Source organism: Mercenaria mercenaria, chromosome 12, assembly GCF_021730395.1.
Source record: "Mercenaria mercenaria strain notata chromosome 12, MADL_Memer_1, whole genome shotgun sequence".
Lineage (NCBI taxonomy): Eukaryota > Metazoa > Mollusca > Bivalvia > Venerida > Veneridae > Mercenaria > Mercenaria mercenaria.
This window is the reverse complement of record NC_069372.1, coordinates 69,881,808-69,906,353: the sequence shown is the minus strand read 5'-3', so window position 1 is coordinate 69,906,353 and position 24,546 is coordinate 69,881,808. Positions and strand designations below refer to the sequence as shown.

The following is a 24,546-nucleotide window of genomic DNA, read 5'->3' as shown; positions in this document are numbered from 1 at the left end:
TCTTGCAAAGTGTCTTCAACTTCCGATAGTCGAATAATTCAGTACGTAATAAAGTGACCTTGCGGTCGTCATGTGAAAACAACACTGAAGCTTAATTCCGTATTTGCCACTTCTGCTTTCATAGCTGCTTTCACTTTTTTTGTGTTTCTGAATGTTAACATGTTATGTGAAATATATGTTTCTTAACATTTACCCTGCTTTTTATTCCAGTCCATAATGATTCCAATTAACGGTGACATTGGCAAACTCAACAGCAGTATCATAGCATACAGAGATATATATCCTTCAGCTGAAAATAAGTTGTTCATATGTATGTTAATTGATATCATATTTTGGGGTTCTGTATCATAAAGTGATCGACACAAACAGTACAGTGCAAAAGCAATAATATAGTTGGTGTTAATAAATACTACTTTAACTATTTTATTTTTTTCAGTAAATGTTGCTAGCTTTTAATCAAAGTAACTAAAACTTTGACACAGTAGATTTGTTTATATTGCTTCAAATAATATTTTGTTGGATCAATTTACTAGTTGTGTCCGTTCTCTCCTCGCCGCTTCATAACAAAAGAAATATTTGATATTTGACCTATCTAAAGCGTACTGGATACATAATGCGCCATTCAATAGTTTAGTGTTTCGACAAGTTCAGCTACTATTATAATAACCTGTAACTGGTTGTAGATGCAGATGTGAATATCTGGTTCGAGAGTAACTGTTTTTGGCGGTATCGAGGCTCTGTCGTGTTACCGCTAAAACAGTTATCCGTAAACTAGATATTTCAATCTGCATTATAACCATTATAACTTTCTTTGTAGCATTCTTTCTTATTGTAGCGTATTTAAAAAAAGCTAGGGAAATTAACGTCCGTAAACAGATGTGACGTTATGACGTTTGAATGACGCAAACAAATCTATTTTGAATCGAGAAATATATTATATGGAATAAAACAACTATCAAAGTATTTCATTTTTATCGCATTTTACACAAAAAATTAATTATTGCATTAATTGTCGTTAACGACACGAGAGTCATCTGGTATGGGAGTGCCACATGGGTTTTGCCGACATGGGTAAAATCACCGGAAATGCCAGTTCTGTGTGCAAGAATAGAAATTCTCAAAAGGAAATGCATCCCATAAAGGGTAAGTGAAGTTCAGCCTGCCGTCTACACTCTGAATAGCCCAGATTCTATAACTCATTCACAATCTCAGCAAGACAATTATATGCTTTTCTTCTTAAGATTACCTAAATAATAACACAAGTATGCTAAAAAAAAACGTTTTTATGATTGAGAATATTGTCAAATTCTTACAGCGCTCTCCATCTTTTTGATTTTGCACTCACTGAAATGAAAGATGCTATGAATAATAAAGGAAACCATTGAATTATTTTGTTTGTAACTCGTGAACTCTCTTAGAAAAAGCAAAATGAATATCTGTTATAGCGTAAGTCATGTGATATATTACTTGTTAACAGAACCAAAAACTTACTGTCTGAAATGCCAATATTTCTAATCTGAATATCGACGGTCATGTCAAACAGCCATATTTTAAGGCTATGAAGGGAAAACCATATTACACAGAAAATGAACATCTTTGTTTTAATAGTCTCCCAGAACTCCGACAAATCATTTTTCTTCTTATTGCCCACTGAAAATAGAAAAGATCATTGTCAATAACGAAATTACGATAAATATGTCTGATAAAAAAACAATTTGTGTTACAATCAAAATGGATAGATATACAGGCGCTATTTTATCAATTTACTTTTATGTTTTAGAAATTGTTTCCTTTTGTTACTGTATGGAAGTTAAGCATCGCCATTTTACAGCTTGTATTGGTAATGTGCATATCATGTATTGGTTTCATACATGTACAATTCAAACATGTATATTAATTGATGAAAGCCAACGCGGCAACGTGCGTAACAAAATGTAGATTAATATAAAAGATCTTATCATATTACAATAACAAAAAATGTTATATATACATGTATATGTATAGGGCTCAAGTCAATGATGGCTTATGTAAAACTAAGCCAATGTTATCTGCAGAACCTGATACATATAAACAAATACATGATATATGTTTCTACGATCATGTACCTATCAACTTTTAACCTTAAATTTGAATCTAGAAAAGATCAAATATATGCCCTTGAATCAAACAACTAATTTATCAATTGCCTTTATTTGGCAAAATTGCAGATCCTAGATGGATGACGACCTATGCATTTTTCAATTCTTTTAAAATAAATAAGATTCAAAATGTACTTCGTATAGTTAGTTATAATTCTGATGGTACAACCAATTTGGAAATATACGAGACATACTTAAATAAGTTTTAATTGCAGGAAATATAAATTATGGTAACCTGAGATGCGTCTTTGCCAAGCTTTTGCCTTCGCATATTTGTCTTCTGCGTGATTCATGCGTCTGCTCTTGCCATACTCTGCTGGTAGAGGCCATGGTATTCGTGACCTTGGTAACATTGCGATTGTAGATATCAGCACAGGTACAATACCGATTGTTGTGAACATGAAAGATGTTTGCAGTGTAACTCCTGTAGCTTTCGTCAGCTTATGACAAAGAGACAAATATGAAGTAATTATTAGGTTAGAAATGATAATGACTAATCACTACTATTTTGTGTGTAAATAAAAGTTACATGCTACATAATCGTTGAACAGTCACTATTATAATTCATAATGTAAGGCAAAACAAGTATCTAACAGTTAGATATTTAAGACTTCATTTAAAGGCGGTAATTTCTGCTAAAATTACTTGTGTGTCTTACATTTTTTCTTGATGTAAATTATCATTTTATCATCAGCACGAAAGACATCTATCATTCCCTTTTTTATTTTGTCTTTAACAGATGTTTACAGCTCTTTTCGAACAGTATCAATATTTTATTGTGATATGTCATCAGCAAAATAAAGATTTGTGAAACATCTTACAGGTATAATTGTTCTGGTCCTTATTCCCCAAAAGTAAGTTTACATGTACGTGTGTCCAAATCTAAGATAGAAAGTCCGGACGTAATCTAGCAATAAAATATAAATATTTTGTTTGTGCAATGCTCCCTCGAATTTTAGTTTGATTTTTCACAATTAAGGCTCAAAATATTGCTACAATCCAATCTTTTTTTCTGATACCTAGATATGCTATATCTGATACTCATTTTTGAAAACTGTAAGCAATTTACCTTCATGAAAAAAATGACAATACCACCGGAGAAATAAGCTCCAACAAAAACAGACATGACTGTATAGCGCCTAGATCCAAATAGGTTAGACACCTGTAAATCTGTCAGAAGAATCAAAGCACCGGAGACTCCCAGCATCAACAAAGCAGGAAGAATCAGCCATGGGTATGCTGCAAAATGTTAGATTCAATAAAATAAATATAAAGTCAAAGGCTTTTAGAACGTGAACCACAGAGAAACGTTAGTTCAATACGTTACGTTATCTACAGAACGCGGCATGTTCGTTCTTGGATAATGGACCGAGTTATTGAAAGAATATTTATTAATGAAGAAACAATAGATAAGCAAATATGTATCCATTTACTTGACACGTTATTTAACAAGAAACAAGGAAATTCCACAAAAACCGGGTTTTCATTGCATCACGCCAACAGAAAATAATGGTCATATTCTATTTTACATATCTGACTGCGTCCAGTCATGCCATTCAGAAGTACATGCATAAAATAGTACATGTCTCAGATCCCTTATGCAATTTATAGGTCTTTGATAAAAGCTACCTAAACACAAAGTTTGCTGACAATAGCTGCACCAAAACTAAAGATACTGAGCATAAAGCATTTCTATTTTTAGGAACAGTGACCCAAAATACCATCCAAAGTCAGTTCTTAAAGTTATAAACTCGAAACCAGCTTTTTGATGATCAAATTGAAAAAAAAAATTATAACTATGACCATATTTTTTGTATTTTTAGTTACCCATTGGCATTAAAATTAAAATAGATCTCAGTGAGATTTGAACCAACACCCTTCCATTCCACAGCACAAAAATCGGGGGGGGGGGGTGTTATTTCAAATATGATCCCATTTTTCTATTTTTAGTTACATTGACCTTGACTCTAATCCAAGTGACCTTAAATACATTCCCAACATTTTATGTTTGATAACAGCTATCTACACAACAAGTTCACTGACAATAAGTGTACCCAAACTTAAGATATTGAGTGGAAGCCACTTTCCTATTTTTAGTAACAGTGACCCCAAATATCATTCAAAGCTTATTTTTCAGATAAGCTTGTTGTACATAAATTTCGGTGGCAGTAAGTAGGTCCACTCTAAAATTATAAAGCGGAAACTACATTTTTGATGATCACATAGAGAAAAACATATATTTTTAGAGAAAAAAAATCTGTGACCTTGACCTTGACCAAACGGCGTTAAAACGATCTTTTTTGTCACAGAAAAAGAAAGAAAACTTTTTTTGGACCAAAGTAGGATTTGAACCGACGCCCTTTCGTCCCACTGACTAAAATGTAGGTTTGGCCCAACGCTCTGGACCACTGCGCAACCGTGGAATTTTCTAAGTGTGAAGATTAAATAAGTTATCCTGACCTCTAACTTGACCCCGATGACCCCCATATGCAAAGTTATTGAGCGGAAACCATTCTGTTTTCCATTTTTAACCATGGTGACCTTGATGTTGACGCAAATGACCCCAAATGCAGTCGCAACCTTCGTTTCCTTACCATCTATCTACAGGCCAAGTTTGGTGTAACTAAAATTATTGTGCCGAAACCAAGTTTGACGCCTGAGACCCGACCGCCCGCCAGCCCGCCGACATACCCCAATCTAAAAATGTTTAACTCTTATAGACGGATTTTGTTTTACGTACCGAACTCACAAACTTCACAAAGTTTTCTTATACAACGAGTTACTCTGTGGTAAAATGTCTCTTAATAAAGTTACTTAAACTATCCACCAAATGCAATAAAATCAAGAAACAGCATTTAACTTACGATATTGATAAACTTATCTAGTTCAGATATTTTATTCTATCACCTAGTGGTCAGAAATATGTTTACCAGAATTTCGTGTAAAATGTGCCAGTAAGTTATCACTATGTGGAAAGCAAGACACATGTACGAGGAAGTTTCGAAAAGGAAAACAACCAATCTTTGCATTTATGTACCTTTTAAGTTAAAACGAGGACTGGAACGTAATTTTATAGATTGGCGTATCAGAGATATCCAGTACAAGTTATATCAGAACCAAATAATATATGTGACTTTGCCACGTAAGTTTCATTAGGATACTGTCATATCCACTAGCAATAAAGGTAGCTGATTTGTTTAGATAGACCTAAAATATAGATGAACTACTTAATTTAACAAAACTTGAAATAAAACTTTTTTAAAAAATGTAAAGATTCTAATTCATAGATACCACAATTCATGTTAAAATAAGAATACTGAAAACATTGAGTGCAGGAGATACTGTAATAAACATCCAGACAAGTCAATATTTTCAAAAGAAGAAAGATACTTAAAGAGGGAGTCGATTTTACAGAATCAACACCTTAGAAATTTTTAACAAGCTTTGTGGGATTCGATTTTACAGAATCAACACCTAAGGAATTTTTAACAAGCTTTGTTGCTTTGCGCTTCTGAATGTGTAGTTGACTTTATTTGTATCTGGAATCCAGGGAATAAAATTCCATCTGATACAACCGAAGAAATAAGTGACTGCGAACAAGAAGACGAAAAAAACATTAAGTCAAAATAAACACGGATTTTTCAAACAGGATGGACATAGTTGACAAATACAGACAAAGCCGGAATACGTTTTACACCCCTCGTACGACAGAGAGAAGCCCGACAATAGATTGCAGACAAGTCGATCAAAATGTCGATTGATTTGCTAAATTGAATTAAGCATCTAAAGTCTTTATTTCTAAAATGTGGGGAAATTGCCCGTGTTGTTTAGCGTTTTCTCTTCTAAAACTAATTGTTGGCAGCAAATTTTAAAGAGAAAAGAGAGAATGATGCATTGGTGAAATTTTGATATTTATGGCATTTTTCATATCATGAAATGATTAGAATACTAATGAATCGGAAGGAGACGAGACTCTAGTTCAGCTTTAGATTAATTTGACTACAAATGTACAAGGAAGACACTTCCAAAATAGCAAGAACATGCTACATGGAGAACATTGGTAAAACTGTAACTTGTATTCTAGTTTTCAACAATAAGTTTTTGTCTTTATATACCTTTATTATTTAATGTTATGCTAAGGTGTTGATATTGATGCAAACGAATTTCACAGGATGTCAGTGGGTTCTTCCTTACAACACAAGATGAATCCAGATGGTTGTGTAACATGTTTGTTAAAAATGTTCAGACATTAATTAGCTTACCATTACTTGAAAACAGCATTGTGAGAGATCCAAAAGCAGTGCAGCACCTGGAAAATGAAAGAAAAGTCTTAATTGCATTTGACAACAGGAACATGTGGCAGTATGTAGGTTGCTATCCTTACACAAGCGATAAAACTAAACCACAATATCGCAATCAAATGATACAATTAGACAGTGCATCTAAGAGTGATAAAAGGTAAGGGTAGATTTAACGGAAGCGTAGAGCACCCCGAAACACAGCCATAGAGCAATGTATCGCGAAGTAGGTTCACAACAAAAACAAGCTGTAGTCGAAATTATTGTAGGCGGGTTCTGTAAAAATTCCAACAACAAGTGCATTTTAATTATATGCAAAATACAGAAAAAGGGTTGTAAGGGGGCGGGGTGGTGTAGGGGTGGGGGGGGGGGGGATGGAGATAAGGGGTAGATAACAGGGTCGCTGTTGGGGGAAAGTCGAAAATCACTTCTCATATAAATATTTGAGTTTCATTTGATGCGTGATTGCATTTGTTTAATAGCTGTGTAAAACATATACGTTGTTGTTTTACTTATCATCATACAGTTGCAAAAAAGTACAACCGTGTCTCAACTTTAGCAGTCTCTTTATGGTTTTATGATCAAACCATATATCTGAAACACACAGACTAATGCACACAATTAATTACTTCGTTGCAAATATGGTGAAGAGAGTCACACGATATCATAATTGAGCCGCACCATGAGAAAACCAACATAGTGACTTTGCGACCAGCATGGATCCTGACCAGACTGTGTGGATGCGTAGGCTGGTCTGGATCCATGCTGGTCGCAAACGCACTATGTTGGTTTTCTCATGGCGCGGCTCATATTTTCATCGTATTGCTTCATAATTATTCAGTCAGTCAGGATTAAAGCAAAAGAGGTGAGCTGGTATTACCTGCACATTCTGCCTTGCAAATTGAACACATTACATGAAAAAGTTCAAAACAATTATGGTTTGAACGCAATTTCCTGAAATATGTACAATAAAGCTTAAAAAAAGTGCCCTTGGTTTCACGATTTGTCGATATAATTATTAGCAACTTTGAAGAAACATGATGAATAAAAGCAAGACTAGCTGATCATAATTAAAAACAACCCTCGTAATCAGTTAAAGCAAAGGTATGTATCCAAGGGCTGCATGTACTTTATTATATACTTTTAAATGATGTTTTACCAGTAAATTGCGAGCTGGACATACATCAAGGAACTACAGCCATTGATGTCCAGGTAATAAAGTTTTTTAACTCCCTTTAAAATTTGTACATAGGTGCTTGGAGCGTGAGGGATGGTCATTCAAGACTGATTGGTCTCTTCATAGATTTCATAAACTATCATAACAGCAGTCTTTAAATGTCCTATGGAGGTTTTAAAAAGTCGGGTTGTTAAATGGGTGTTCCTTAATGAATACAGGTATAAAAATGTGGTAATTTTTTCTAAAATTATTTGCGAACAATTTGAATATTCATAAAACTTACTTTTAATTTATGCTCCAATTTTAGATTTGGAAGGGTTTGCAAATCATTTTTATCTCAGTTTAGGCATTTATATTATTTAGTAACAAAATTACTGCGGCATTGATTTTCAGACCAAGATTTTCATTTAAGACTTCAAGTTACATATGGCAGTTACTGCGGGTACCAGGGTTTCAACATTTTTATTTCCTAAAACTGTACAAACAAAATAGGTTTACAGAATATATATCTGCCGTGAGGAGAAAAACATAGATAAGGGTTATACAATTCCATATAAACAACATTCCTAAGCTTATTGGTTTTGGGTAATGAAAAATATGTGTTGTCAATATCTTACACACACAATATCTTATAAAATTGTACAAACAAAATAAGTTTACAGAATATATCTGCCGTGAGGAGAAAAACATTTTGGCATTGATAGATAAGGGTTATCTACGGTGTTCCGTTTGGACAATCGTGACTTTTTATTTAATACCAAACCGCGATGCACGATGGTACGATGACGAAAACGCGATGGCGCGATGGCACGATGATGAAACAAGGTACGAGGTTTTTGTTAAAAAGTTGCAAAACATATTTTCCTAGGCCATAAAAACATTTAGGGTCGGGCCAAAAAGTTAGGGTAGCTTGGGATACCGGAAACAAACATTTTTTTACGCCTAAACAACATTCCATATGCGTATTGGTTTCGAGTAATGAAAAATATTTGTTGTCAATATCTTTCACACACAATATGTAATAATAAATTCTTTTGATGTTCGCAAAACCTCATTCTTGAATTTCTTAGAAAAGTGAAACTGTCCTGAAAACAAGATGTAACCCATACAGCTGTATTTCTGTTATTTAAATAAGCCTTCAAAAATATATCATTTTGTCTGATGCCTTGTCCACTGTGTTTGTAAAAATAGTATCTCACTAATGCACTGAAGTAGATATCGAATCAACTTAGCAAAAACTGCGAACGCTGTGATATATAATTGATTCTTTAGTGCGTCCTGAAACTTACCCTCTAGGTTAATGCATGTTGAGTTCTGGGTCAATCAATAATATTACACCAATATTTACTAGCACTAATGTCAACAGCAATTATATATTAAATGAATTTGTTTAGTGTATGTATAGGTATCTGCGAAGTGTACAAGAATGGGCATAAAATTGTCTATTTGTAACCGCTATTTTCATGTTTTAGATAAACTTGATCATTTGATTTTGTGTTGATTTTTGTACGTATATTAATACAGGCTACTGATTGTACCTAGTAGGTATTATAAACAATTATTCATTACGGACTCCATGGTCTTCAAGGACACTGAAATCAAGCACGGGAAGACATTTATCAAACTCCATGAACCAATTGAAAACTTAATGAACACTTGGATATTTATTAAGTAAAGTTTAAATTTTAAGAATGGCGTCATAAATGCAGCGCTACATGTCTTATATTACCACACTGATATATGTTTGGAAAGGAGATTCTGTTGAGATAATTAGACATTAACTTTATCAATGCTTTTATGGTACAATCGGACTGAAGCTATGCACGAAAATGATCAAACAGCGTAGGTTTATTTGGCGACAAATGAAACATAAAAAGTTATCTTCCGCGCAACGAATAACAAGAAACCCTTTTAAATATAATGAAATAATAAGATTATAATTTGACCACCTGCTAGGGTAGAACACATATTTTATAATTTAGAAAAGTAACACTCCAAATGAATCCGTAAGTAATGGAAAATGGTCATGAAAGAGAACTAATGGACAAGAGCAATTGTGATAATATAGTGCTTGTGCGGTATCACGAAAGAAATTAATTAGTCTTTGTCAGCTTTTAATATCATAATAGCTAGACAGAATGTTACAGTAAAAAGCGAACTTGTCGAGACAAACGAAAGGAAATTAAAACTGTTAATGATCAAATGCCAGAAGGAGTTGTCATTTTATTCGTTTCTGCATTGGTATGAGATAAGAGGTCGGCCTTTCTTTTCTTGATGATTCATATTGTCCACATATCTTTTAGAAGTTTATTCTTAATTTCTTAAAAGAATTTTTTAGTCTGAAACCTGGAGGACATTTATACTGTATAAAAATCCCTGATATATTTACAATTGTGTATATTACATGAAATTTGTTGCTACCTATGACACGGAAAGCTCCAATTTTTAAAGTTACCTTCTATGGATTTGTAAGCGTTCTTATCTTTTATTTGCAAATTCAGACTATGCAAATATCTTTTTTTTTTTTTTTTTTTTTTTTTGTTTTAACGTCGCACCGACACATGATAGGTCATATGGCGACTTTCCAGCTTTAATGGTGGAACAGACTATGCAAATAGTAATTATCATGTCTAAATTCCATTCTGTTACTTTGTAATCGCTGATTTCCCATGGAGTCATGAAACCAGTTTTAGAGCGTGAAATTGAAAGTGTAGTATTTCGTTGAATTTCCCATACGTCAAAAAAATCCCCGGATGAATACAATCAACCAAGATGACCACAAGCAGTAGTTAGGTAACTTGTATGGTTTGGTTTACGGAGTGTTATTATTTTTCCATATACTCGTTCATCGTTTGTGTCTCCCGACATTTGACATTTTACATTATTTACATCAGGAAATAGATGTGTTCACATGCACCGAGGATAACTGTGCATTTTATATAATTGCTTAAGTGTCGTCGACTTATGGGGTATTTCCAATCAAAATTTTTGAAAAGATGCCGAATTGCTTCAATATTGAAAACAAAATTATTTGACCCCGTACAAGTAGAACATTTTACTTCTGTAACGAAATTGAATTGTTCTGTTGAAAGTAGCGTAGCTTTAATATCTGTTTAGATAAAGCAGGTAATAAAATACAATTAGCTGTCGCTGGGACAGTTAGATCTGTATGCTAAAAATGTAGGGACGTGGAAGAAATATTACCAAAGTTATGAGGTAAATTAAATGAATGTTTTTCAAAAGTCACTGAATCTAGTATATTTCAGTGATACAGTCTACAGCACAATTTACTATCAACCAAAATGTATGCTTCAAACAACATGTGCTAAGTCTTAATGTATGGATCGTTCTTCCCTGGTAAGTAGTAAGAAGTAAGGTATTCTATGCCAAACCCGATACCTGGCATCGTGTTACCCCGGAGAGAAGACGGTTATTAATACTAAACCTATAATGTGGCGTCATGCTACCCTGGAAAGTAGTAAATAATCTGTACCAAACCCACTTTTTGACATCGTGCTGGAAGACAGACTAGAAGGTAATTTTCATAATTTATACCAAAGCTAATACCTGGTAATGTGGTCCGTTTGGAATCAGTTGATAATTCATACCAAACGAAATACCTTGCTTCCTGCTACCCTGGAAAGTAGTTGATAATTTATACAAAACCCAATACATGGCATCGTGCAAGACTAGAATGTAGTCGATTATTTACACCATTCCCAACACCTTGAAAAAAGAATATACCATATTCATTACCTACGCTTTAAACAGCCAATTTGATTTTTGATATTTCGTTCCCATGAGAGCACAAACGTATAGTATTAGACTGTTTCTCAGATGTTCATCATGCATGCTATTTTCCACTACATATTTCAGGGATATTCTTGGTTATATATGATGTTTCCTCAATATATATAATGCACATTGCTGTCATATACCGCATGCACGATTTGATTAATGCCACTTCCACAGATATTGATATCTAAAAATATTTTGTCTTATGCATTCATTCTGGTCATAACATATATACAAATGATACTTAAGGAGCGGAAAGCAGCATTACTTTCATATCAATTTACTTTCATAAGTATACATATTTTAGCAAACGTATTTCTTTTCCTTTTCCAAACAAAGATACATTGTGCTGTTTTAGCACTACTTCGAGAAAAAGAAAAATCCAAAGACGTGCCGATAAATCCTTATAGGCCGATAGATACAGTTGTGTTGCAATACATTTGTTTATAGGTAGCTGTAAAACGGTATTTGCAATCTAAAATCGAATTAAAAAAAAATATAAGCTACTGCAGTAATAACCTCAATTACTTCAATTCACTTTTCTGTTGTTTTTTTTTTTTTTTTTTTTTTTTTTTTTTGTTATTTTTTGGGGTTTGGGGGGTTGCTTGAAGTGAGAGGGATTTTTTTACATTGCGATATGCGGATCTGGTTGTATTAACTGTGCTCAATGCTTCTAGACAGTGTACTTTTATCATTTAAAGTATGATGAGGATTAATTGAGAAAAAGCAATAAATGATCATTTGACCTGATGGGCAACTTGACAGAGTGAGATGAGGCATATTCCTTATTCTTGAAAAAAACAAGTTTCCGTTATTTTAAATATATAATATATATCGTTAAGTAACATTATTTGAAACGAGAAATTGAAGAACAAAACACAACTGCAAATACAGTTTGATACACTCGCAGTTTTTAAATATCAGAAATAGTAGCGTTATGAGGACAAATACGAAGCCCATGGCTCAACGGGGAGAAAACAGATCTAAGAATCATAGGGTTTGAGTCAGATACACGGTCGAGGCCTGTGACTGATATGGATTATATCTAAATTATTATTCACAGTATTTCATCAAAAAACATACAGTAAAGCTATTTAAAGCGCTATAACTATGAAAAATATCTACAATCATTTCTAGCAAAAAATAGCATTCATGCACTTTTATAATAACTTATAACAAAAAGCTTGATAGCATGTCTGCGGACAAAACATTAAATTAAAAGGGCTTACATGTGACAATGACAAAACAATGACAAAACGTATCTATTTCATTTATCTGGAGTGTGTTAAAGAAAATAAAATTATGTCACAGTGATACAAAAGTGTCGGACAAATAATGGAGATTTTTACAAGATTCTAAGATGATTTCTATAATTATTTACTTCATACTTACATTGCTATTATTCGAGTTCTACTTGAACCATACACATCAAGGAATATCCCTAAAGGTAGCATTATTATGTTTCTAATAATTAAGACTACAACATAAACAAATTCCAACTTGTTTTCTTGTTCTGAGCAGTCAAGTGCATTGCCTGGAGCACCTTTATTCATGTCTTTCTCCCGTTTTGCGCTTTCGTTCTCCAGTCTAGCATATTCATCCACACTTACAACTTTCACAACTTTCTTATAAACACACTTGACAGTCCTGCCTTTATGCTTCATTGTAAATGGTTGCTTTAACATGTTGTTAACCCTTTCGTTTTCAATTAAGGTACTAGAGACGGAAATGTTACACGGTTCTATATAATAACCATCTTCTGTCAAAATTTGTTGCATCCATAGCCAACCATTAAGGTATCCAGAGAAAAATAAACATTCCAGAATGCACCACATTAATGTTAAAGTTTGCTTCTCACAAGGAATTTTCATATCAAATTTTCCTATTTTATACGAATGCATTTAAACAAAAGAAATATTCATATCATGAGTCAAGCAAATGTATCAATTGAAACAAACTATTCGAAACAGTAATGTTAATGTAACACTGAAACTTCTTCAATAGCGATGCTATTGCTTATACAATCATGATCAGATAGTTTATAGTTTGTTTGCAACTAGTGGTATATTGCCACTACTATTCAAACAGCACATGACTGCGTCAATGGAAAGGCGTTGCTATTCGCAGACGATGTAAATCATTCAGATATTGGAAAATAAAAGCAACAACGAGTCACTAATCTTAGTTGGTATTACATAAACAAGAAGTGCCAGTTACTTCCCCTAGATCATTGTAACTAAAGGAAATATGGTATATTCTATGTATGTTGCCATATTATAGTTTATTAAATTTACGTTTGTTAATGCATATCTCTTATAATGCCAATGACAATGATGCAAGGTATATCAATTTTAAGTGTTATGATTTATTTTTCCAAGTAACTGTTTAGAAACAATACACATAGAAGTAACAGGTACTTTTTTTCTGAGGCAATTTAGGTGAAAAAATGTAAAATTAATCTTATTATGACATTCAGTTATCGATGGCACATCAAATGTAACTATTTCATTACTTTTAAATAAAACAGCTGACAGACTTTAAAATATATCAAATAAAAATAATTGTTTTATTATTCTCTGTAATTTTGCTACTCACATTTTGATTAGGTCCCTGTTTAACAACCTCCGCGCAGGAATATTGTCAAAATCATCCCTGCCTCAAGCAAATCACATGATGATGGTACAACCATGTGACCCTAAAATGGCGGTGCGCTTGGCAACGCAGTGTAAATCAAATGCTTGCCTTAATCTACAGTCAAATTGACATTTATGTCACAAACTTTAAGAACATAATGAAAGTATATTTGACATATCTATATTTTACAGTATGCTACTCGTTAAATTTTCTTACTGTACTCAAAATACTGTCAAGTAATTTCATTGTTTACAATTTTTGCAGGTGCGCGTCACAACACCAGTTAAATATTAAATGAATATATATTCATGAACTGTGTATAGTTTTGAAGAAATTGTGACGTAAAGTCAGTTTCACTTAGGTCAAGTAAGCGAAGGTAATTGCAAATGTAGATTTTTTTCCATTTTTTAAAACGAATTCTTTATCTGTTCATTTCATTTCATCGGTATTTGAAGACTGAATCCTTTTAAAATGGAATTTAAAGACAAAAAGGAGATGTGTCTATGATGTATAACTTTATTATTATATAAGTAGGATGTCAGCAGTGCTTGAAACTTGCCCAAATAAAATGGATCAAATTATAAAATATAATGTAAAAAGGGCTAACAACAAAAAGAATCCGATATGAAATCCCCAAGAATATTTCATGTTGCTTATGAATACAGAGTTTCCTTTCAACTGGATAAAAACTTCATACATGTATACCTATACCTTGTCTACTCCTGAGTTGAGTAGACGAGGTATAGGTATACTTGTTATGTGGTTAAGTTTTTAAAAGTGGAGTACAAAAGACCCAACTGTTATTGTTATATGGCTAGGACAACGGGACATGACCCATAAAATAATAACCGGACACATAAATCACATAAATACGCACTACTGCTGACGAAGCGCGCTATCATCTATGCTTCATTGGAATGGTTGAAATATGTGGGAAAAGTTGAATACACAATGTACAGATGTAGCTGTAATATTGCTAAATCAAAAAAGGTGTTTCTATAATCGGATATATAAGTTCTGAAAATTGTACGCATGCTTCAGGTCGGTAATGTATACCAAGGTTCATTTGAGAATTGTAGGATGATGTTTACATAAGAAAGGGTAATAACCGAAGTGCTATGAAATCTTAGCTATGTTTTAAGAATTTGTCTTTCGAGTTTTCATATTGTAATGCAAAGTTATACACACACGCACACATGTAAGCACGCACACACAAACAAGCAGGACAAAACAATAGTCGGGCACCGCCTACGGACAGCAGGCGGCCAAAATTACGATGGGCTCGATAACTTACACCAAGTAAAAGGAGATGGGGTGCAAATGTAAGGGAGCGCAAATGACTGGGCAAAGGAAAGGAGTGAGCGATGGGATAGTGAGGAGAAAGATGAAAGAAACGCCAACAACAAAGAAGACAGTATACGGTACACAAAATACGAGACAGACAGAAAACGTGTTGAAAAAGGGCCACCGCCTTCGAATGGCCAGTTACCTTTATAAAGAACTAAAGGTTTAAACGTTAATGGCACGTACCCTATTTTCAAATGTTAGATAAAATTACTCCCCGCTGAGAAAGGCTCTAACATTAGTGACAAAATAGCAGATCATATCAAGTTAAGCATAAGATTAGTGTCGATCTAAGGTATATTTACACCAACGTATTCAACAACTTGTCTGAAGTCAGTCAGAGCAATAAGAGCTTAACTTTTAAGGGCAAGTTGCGTACAAAATTCAACCGTCCCCGTCCGTTTCTAACAGGAGCTTTAAATTTAAGGCAGTTGACCTCCGGTACCCCGTTTCGAACGCTTTTTAATTTTGAATATAGAACAAATTCTCATGTTTCCAGGATCTGTCAGTAACTAAGTTTAAAAACCTTTTGAAGAAATATACAGTAATAATTTCCGGATACTGTGAAATCATTTTTGTTCGCATAGGTCGAATTTTTGCGCCAGGAAAACTTTTATCATTTATCGTTTAAGTACATTAACAGCTATTCAAATCTATCTCCTGTCCTGTGGAGTCGTACAATTCTCGCTATGTTTAAAACAAGCCCTTTGAATGAAAGTTCAAAAATGTACAAGACTATTTCTTTTAAATTATTCATATAAAAGAAATTACTTCCTAGAAGTTTAATATCATATGATACGATTACCGAGAGTTAGGAAGAGTGTAGGCGTCAAGTGCAACCTGGTGCTGGCAGTGGCAAAGCCGTGACTCAGTCCGTCTGTTGATAAGTCACGCGATTGCCATTATATATTTTGTGCAGCAGTCTTCTATGGAAAAATGTCGAAGGCCTTGCTAATGTCAAATAACGCATACCGGTATACTGTGATATGCAGGTGCCATAATCTCAGACCCCCGCTTTACATTCCATTTTGTATTTGTTCAGCTCATTGTTTTTCTCTTAGGGCAAACCCATTTTTTTAAATTTAGGACCATACGCCGCTTATGGAATTGCACTTTGTGTATCATTGTAGGTTCCATGTACACCCACGTTTGAATAATCTGCAAATGTCTCTAAATTATATTTTGTACTTGTAACATGTATAAATGTTGAGTTCTGCTTAGCCCGTAGGCAGTTGCTTGTATTTCCACTACCACCCATGAACAGGCTTAATCAAACCAAGCCTGCAACATTGGCATTTATGTCGTGTTGTGCGACCTATGGTTTTCCACTTTTTCTATTTTCTGAAATATTCTCAACCGTATTCGGGAGTTGGGTCTTCTAAAGTAATTACAAATTTAAAGCCTCAGAAATATCTTTTTATCTCAGTGTTCAAACTTTGACTAATGACTATGAGTTACATTGACGGACACTATATTACAATGAAAGGGAGACAAGTTGGTAGTTTTCTGAGTTTGTTCTTATCAATGATCTTGTATACGGCTTTAACATTCTCATCCTGCAAGTCGTTTGGAATCGGAATGTAAATAGATAAACAGAAAACGTATGAGGATATCCGTGAGTAATTGGGATGTATTGCAATCTCAACATTTTGGACATAAAATGGTCCAGTATACCCGAGTACACCTCACTCAAATGATTATTTATTTTTACTTTGAATCTACAGATTTTTTTTCATTCATATGGCATTTTGTTTCAAATAAAGTGCTCTATAAAGTGCTGAAAACCGCATTCAAAAAACCCCGGTTACGGATCTACACATGGAGTAACATTATCTATTGAACGCCCCTCGTATATATGATTTCTTCAATCGTAATTTATAAATGATATATGTGCTTATGTATTCAGAAATTAAAACAAAAATAAAAGGAAACTCTTTGCCTTCTTGAGGTAACAATAATGTTGTACTTTGTGAAAATTAGAGATGTTCTGACAATGATCCCAGTAAGACTCTAGCTAAGAAATATCCGCCTGTTAGTATCAACTGTTTCCAATACAGCTGTTACACGTGCCTAACCTAAGTTAAAACCAATCCAAATTTATATTTAGCCAGGCTGTCATCTGCAAAGCGTACTTATAGGCAAAAGTAACCGCTTTACAAATGTCACTTACAAACCAAAGTTTACAAAGGTTCTGTAACTGACATGCTAACGATGATTACAATTAATTTGAAATATTCTAGGTTAAATACGGAAACGTCGTTGGCGCTGCCAAAAATCATATGGCGCTACGTTTCCTTCGAAACTCACTTTAGTACCCTGCAAACACGAGGCGTGCTTTTAATCAAGTATATTATGAGATAAAACTGTTTCTTGTATTAATAATAATATATCGTAATATGACTGAGAACTCTTATCTTATTTCAACAATTGTTAAATAAATAGTATGTAGATTGGTACACTACTTTAAAGTACCAAGGGCCGTTTTGGGGTACGATAAGAAAGAGATGCAATTAAGGTGATAGAGGTTGTGTAATACTTTTATGATACAATAATAAAAATAAAAATTCTGACATAACCAGTTTTGCATAGGGACAATCCATGAACTGCAAATTCCGAGGACGGAAAAGCTGATAAATATAATTAAAATAATTCATTTCGTCTGATATTTAATTTCTAAACAGGAAAAGTACTCTCTCCTAACACTGTCCTAATTGATACTTAATATATGTAAATCTGTACGCTCTCTGTTCGAGATTTAATGAGGTCATGCCAGACAGCTGTCGTTCGGTCTATCTTCTCAATAAAAAAAAGAACATGCACTATTTATTTAAATCAAAGCCATAAAACAAACAATACTACGGAACAGATTACTTAACATGACATTGGATATGGTGCCTGCCTTTTAATTTTGTCTTTTGACAGTTCCTGTGATATGCAGGCTCCATAACCTCAGATCCCCTTTCTAAATTCCAGTTTGTTTAGTTCTGCCCATTGTTTTCTCGTTTGTGGCAAACCCATTACTTTATCTGGGGACCAAACGCCGCTTTTCATGGAATTACACGTCACAACCCGTGTATCATTGAAGGTTCCGTGTTCACCGCCGTTTGAATACATCTGCGGATGTCTCTAAATTGCTTTTTGTACTTTTAGCATGCGTAAATGTTGAGTTCTGCTCAACTTGCGGCTAGAGGGCGTGGATAGTAGCATGCGTTTCCAATACCGTCCATGAACAGGATCAGTCAAACCGAGCCTGCAACATTTTCGTTTGTGAAGTTTCCACTTTTTCTATTATATTCTAGTGTCAATAAATAAACTAATAAATTCATCAGATAGTATAAAAAGTATTGCATTTCTTGTTACTCATGTTCAACACCTCTTCAAATAGAGAACAGTGAATTATTTTTTGGCAACTCTTATTATACATGATTAGAAAATTGGCATACTGCACTTTTGTTATAATAAATTGAAATATAAAATATAATAATTTGCGGCAAATTGAAATATGTCTTCCCCGTAGAGAAAACGAACACATCCGAAGGTCTTGCAGTACTCATTGATACTGTTTGAATGTCTAGCAATATAGTTAGAACTACGTATCAATATTACAACCGCAACATCTTTTCATTGCGTAGTATTTTCATATCATGTGTCATCTAAATAGAATGCCCACTTCTAAGGAATAACCAATTTTAATGTAGCAGAACAATGTATATGTCTAATTATTATTTCGTTACACATCGTTTAGAGCCTTCAGGCTTTTGTTTATATAAAAAGGCACTTTTTTGTTTGTTTGTTTGTTTGTTTGACGTGTTGAATTTGTTAATATTAGTACTTTTGTAATGTATTCTGTACAGCATGTTTTAACGTATACATCTGCATGAAAGGAGTGCTACATTATATTTGCTATAAAATATTTTTGGAATCATTATTAAGAACATGTCAAAAGCAGGAAAATTATGTTCCTCCTTTCAACATGTGTCGCTAGCACTCACAAGGCTTGCTACTAGAGTATAGAGATTTTACATAAAAGGAAACAATTGTTTTACACTGACCATTTCTCATCAAGCTGTTTTGATAACTTATAACTAATATTTTAAGATATAAGATATACCGTGAAAATATGCTAGTGCTTGTTGAAATTATTGGACGTATAAAAATAGCAAAAACAAACACTACTAATTCAAATATTCAAAAACTTCATAACTGTGTTAGAAACATTCTGCTGGTACTGAGTTTTATTACAGGAGATTTTTGACACGAAGGAGACATGAGCTTGAGAAAAGAAACGAGAAAGTCGGCCAATGAATACGACGTAAGAAAAGTTTTTGTTGAATACATGCCAAACATAAGTCTGGATACACAAGACAGCAAAATGCAAACACTTGGTGTTCAATCAGTGGATAAGGAAAGAGGTTTTTGGCGTTGTAAGGCTCTTTCATCCTGTAAATCCCTTCCATCAAGACTTAACAACAGTAAGACAAATGACAGCTTAAAACAAATGATGTCTCTGAATGAAAACCATCTTAGTTCATGGAGAGAACGCAGTAAGACATTTACTGCAAGTCCAAAAGGTTGGTACGGACAGACTTCGCCATTAGAACATAAAAATCCTCAGTCAAAAATGCGTGAAACAGGTGCATCTAATTGTGCGAGATATTCTCCACAGGTAACTGTAACGTACAAAAATCAATATGAACAGTTTCTGGAGCAAAACAGAATCACTGAAACAGAAGTTACATACGGACGGGTAAAAATCATGTTCCAGTATTCCAACGAGGATACAGAATTCCGGCTAACACTTCTGAGGGCCAGAAATGTTACAAATGGGACAGTTATGCCTGTGAGGGTGTATGCTAAAGTATGCCTTATTCCAGAAACAAGACAAAAGAAATTCCACGGACATAAGTACAATTCGAGCAACCCCGTCTTTAATGAGCAGTTCCGTTTTCGAACAAGCCTTGGCAACCTTATGGAAAGCAAACTCAGAATTAAACTTTACAATAAACCTGGAAGATTTTCTTTGCCTAAATCGTTAGCGATATGCACGATCGATTTATCTAAATATGACCTAACGTCTGCTACAGTTATGTGGGAGGATCTTACAAAGGTAATGTATCTCACAATGTTAACCATTTGCATTGTATATTCATACAGTAAATCAATATAAAACGTAGAAATAGTAAAAGTAGATTTTATAATGTTATAAAGATGATATTGCGAGTGGATGTTTGCGAGTCTAATTTTAAAGCTGTAAATCGCCATTTTGTTTTTTGACGTTAATTGGTGAAATTTGATTAACTTGATTTGTTTCAGGGTTATTGCGAAAAGAATGACGAACTCAATCTTAAACGAAGCAAGAAGAAATCACGTAGACGCTGGAAGAGCTTATTGTGTGCAACAAAATGTTGAACTGGTTCATGTTCTTAAAACAGAGAACGAAATTGTCTGATGATGATGATTATGATTAATGCAATGAACATATAATGTTGTAAATTGTGTCATGTTTACTTCTAACCAACATTTTAATTTGCTAACAATTTGCGCCGTTACTTAAGAGTCGTCAAGAACACTTACAACCTTTTGTATTTAAAGTGTTTATTTTTTCAAACGCTACATATGAAATTGCTGAGTATAGTAAGCTTCAATGTAGAATCTATCTTTATTAATACAATCTATAGATCAAGAATTGTAGTTCATAGGAAAATCTCTGCATAAAATTGTGGACAATCAAATTAAGAATAGTAATGTTATATTTAGACAAGAGCGTGTATTGACAAATGTGCATATTATTAAGAAATCCTGCATAAGTCTGTGCAAAAGTACACAAATTAATAGGATAAAACAAATTATTTTTAATGTGGCTGAAATTCATAAAAGACGCATTTAGTCGATAGGACGGATGCATCGAAAATGATTTGCTTTGAGCCTATTATAACATTTTAAAACCTTTTGTAAAATATGACTTACACCAAAATTGCTATCAAATACTAGAATATTTTTTAATTATTAAAATAAAATTGCTGCACATACAATTTTTAATGGACGTGTGAATTTTTGACTTTTCCAATAAAGCTGAACTATTGATTGATAAAACAAGTAAATATATTGAATTTCAATGGCGGCATATAAATGATTTCTTGAAGTGTTAATATAATTTTGTATTTTGAAAAATGGCAACTTATGATGTGTTAATAACTGACATTTACACAAAAAAATATATATATAAGGTAAAAAGATAGAGAAACTGTAGAATAACGCTTTTAAACGGATAGTGGTTAATACAACGTCTGGAATATTCATGAATATTCATATATATATCACTTGGATAATAATAATCTATGATGTTTTCAAAAGTCATGATAATTTTAGATACATTGTTTTATCGTGATCAACATATTTTTTTGTTGGACGGTAAATTTGAAACCAAGTAGAATTAGCTTCACGCGGCCATTTTCTGTCATTATATGTAACCACAGGAAGGTTCCTACTTGTAAAAAGTGTAAGCATGTTATAACTTATTAATTTTGAGTTTGAGAAGATATTTTAAAACAATAAGTCAGATTGATTTGAATTTTTATACTTGATCAAAAGGGTGATGTATTAGGCTTACGAACATAGGGCTAACAGTCACTCTAAACCATCACTACTTGTTCGCGCTCCACATCTTAAATCACTCTAAAGTATATGACTAACTGGAGCGCATCGTGTAAACTTTTAGCCTTGCTTCTAAGTACACCTTCACACAGAAAGGGTAAAGATACAACAGGAATAGCCATATTAAAAATCCCAACCTCCCAGAAACTTAATTCTAATCAATGTATGTAGGAAAGTTTTAATGACTGATATTAACAAAATACAGACACAGTATAAGAACTAGCCAGTAAGGGGAAACGCTCTTTGATGAAATATGGCAAACGTTCCATTAGAGAGTTAAACAACAGACCTTAGGCTTAGCAGGTTCAGTTGAGTGCTGTGTGACCTGCATTTGCTTTGGAAGTCCGCAATATATCGAGCAACTATTTGTGAAATGGAAATTTCCTTTTTAATGTAGTTGACTGGTTTGATTTGCCGACAAGTAAGTGTCTTTACAGAACATGTAAATCCGGCATCAATTTTATGTAAAGGGAGAAAACTGAGATCATTAGTTTATCAGTAATCTTACGAGTTATCTCCCGTACAATGACGTATGACTTACTAGAGAGAGATATTTTTCACGTATAAAGTTGACTGCATCTAAAATGGGATTAACTTGCATTGGTATTCAACATTGTAGATGGTTTGCCACATGCGAAGATAACTTTATCTTCAAAGTTGATATTTAATTTTGTAAAAATCATTTGATAAAATATTTTGATTTCAACTGCTGGGGCCTTAGTGTTGCTTTTTTTCAGAACAGCAACATTATCATTGAAAGATATGATATAGACAAAATTCTCAGAACATACAAACATCATAAACATGTTACAAACGTTGCGTGAAGAACGAAGCATACATGTAGTATTAAGTTGTTTACAATTATCTATCTATTTTTAAGTATTGCACATATAAAAACAAACAATAATTTCTGACATATCAGATATCATTGTGGTTTAACACCTTCATTTTTGCAGTGTCACAGTGAGCAAACGGAGGAGCTACGAAAGGTTGTGACGAACAACATATCTACTCAAATCAGTGTCACAGAACAGAAATCAAGAGCTAGAATACTTTCCAAAACTGTGAAAATCCATTTTTACATTAGAAAGTTTTGATTTTGTGTAACGGGGTGTGGAGGTGGGGCGTTTTGCGAGCTAAAACTTTACCTGCGGCTACGAATAATATATCCTTAATGCAGATCGCAAATACATCGGCATTAAAATGTTCTCAAGATATTTCGGGTTTAAAGTCTCATACAAATTCAAAAGTATTTATAAATGTATCTAAGCAGTTCTGACAGAATGGAATTAGAGCAAAACTATGCGTAAGTACAACGTTTTTGTGTGTTTTTTGACAATTGTTTTGAATGGAAAATGGTCTAAACGTTTTATTCAATTTAAGTAAGATTAAGTTCAACCGTCAGAAGTGTTTTCTTTAGATTCAATTCTATTTTCTAAAATGCATGTTAGTTTTAACAGTTTCTGCTAGACTTATGTTATTGTAATAAACCAGTTATTAAATTTCGCGCAATACCACATGCTCTCATACTGGTATTCAAAGATGTTAAATAAAACTACACGTATTTCTCACGCTATAGAACACATTTATTTGCTACATGCATTTTTTATAATCGTTGTTCTAAACCTTTTCTCTTCTAGAACAAGGACCTCATCAACGCATCTTAGTAATACATTCCTCTTATAACCACAGAAAAGTGTACGTTGACAACAGGCTTGTCTACAATATACAAAAAGTGAAGATATTAACTTGATCTTATGAAACATGTAAGAACGTCCTCAACGTACCCAACAATCGGAACGCCTTGCTGTCAGGAACATACAATGGATATACAAGCCTCTATATGTGATTGTCACTTGGGATGGCCTACCCTTTTACCGTATTTTACATGCTCTGTCAGTAAGCACAGTAAAGATAATAACAAATAATAATACTTCACCGTAAAATAAATATAAGTATTGTATGTAAGTATTGACCAGCTGGCAGTAATGGGCTAACGAATGTTTACGTAAATTAATTTTCGTCGTACGAACCTATAGAGCGATGTTACTATTACATATATATTCGGGCTGTGGGTTCGAGTCCTATCTGATCATACCTTTTTGCAATGTTTGTTGACAATGCCGGGCAAAAGTATTTAAAACATCCTAGATTTGAAGACAAATTATTTGTAACCTGCGTGATCAAAAAGGTGCAAGAAAAAAACATTAAAATTTGTGAAATATGTTACATAAAATAATGTAACTAAAAATATGAATACAGTGCAACATTGAATTAAAACAATGGTATAAAGTGATTTCGAACCAGTGGTAACTTGCGTGGACGTCGACACCTTACAACTACACCACGAGTCATCGGTTAACTATAAAGATTATGTAAGTAATACCCAAGTCACACATACGGCGCGGATAGCTACGTTTAGCAACGGATAAAAACGTAGTAATCCGTATCGATCCGTTCCTGAGCCGTACGGATTGGTACGGACTGATACGGAAAGGTACGGCTT

At 33.7% G+C, this 24,546-nt stretch overlaps 1 protein-coding gene across 3 annotated transcripts in view; it reads right to left on the bottom strand.

The window, feature by feature from the left end:
* The window catches only part of LOC123533742 (equilibrative nucleobase transporter 1-like), a 252,241-nt gene that overhangs the window by 2,998 nt on the left and 224,697 nt on the right, over nucleotides 1-24,546 (bottom strand). For 2 of the 3 annotated variants that reach the window (XM_045315573.2, XM_045315571.2), the window contains exons 2-6: nucleotides 6,401-6,447; nucleotides 3,208-3,377; nucleotides 2,374-2,578; nucleotides 1,492-1,650; nucleotides 194-289 (exon numbers count right to left, since the gene is read on the bottom strand). In XM_045315573.2, coding sequence (XP_045171508.2) covers nucleotides 194-289; nucleotides 1,492-1,650; nucleotides 2,374-2,578; nucleotides 3,208-3,377; nucleotides 6,401-6,447 — 677 coding nt within the window. Of the gene's footprint in view, nucleotides 1-193; nucleotides 290-1,491; nucleotides 1,651-2,373; nucleotides 2,579-3,207; nucleotides 3,378-6,400; nucleotides 6,448-12,800; nucleotides 13,471-24,546 lie in introns of those variants that run through there. The other variant, XM_045315570.2, reaches the window with a different exon arrangement.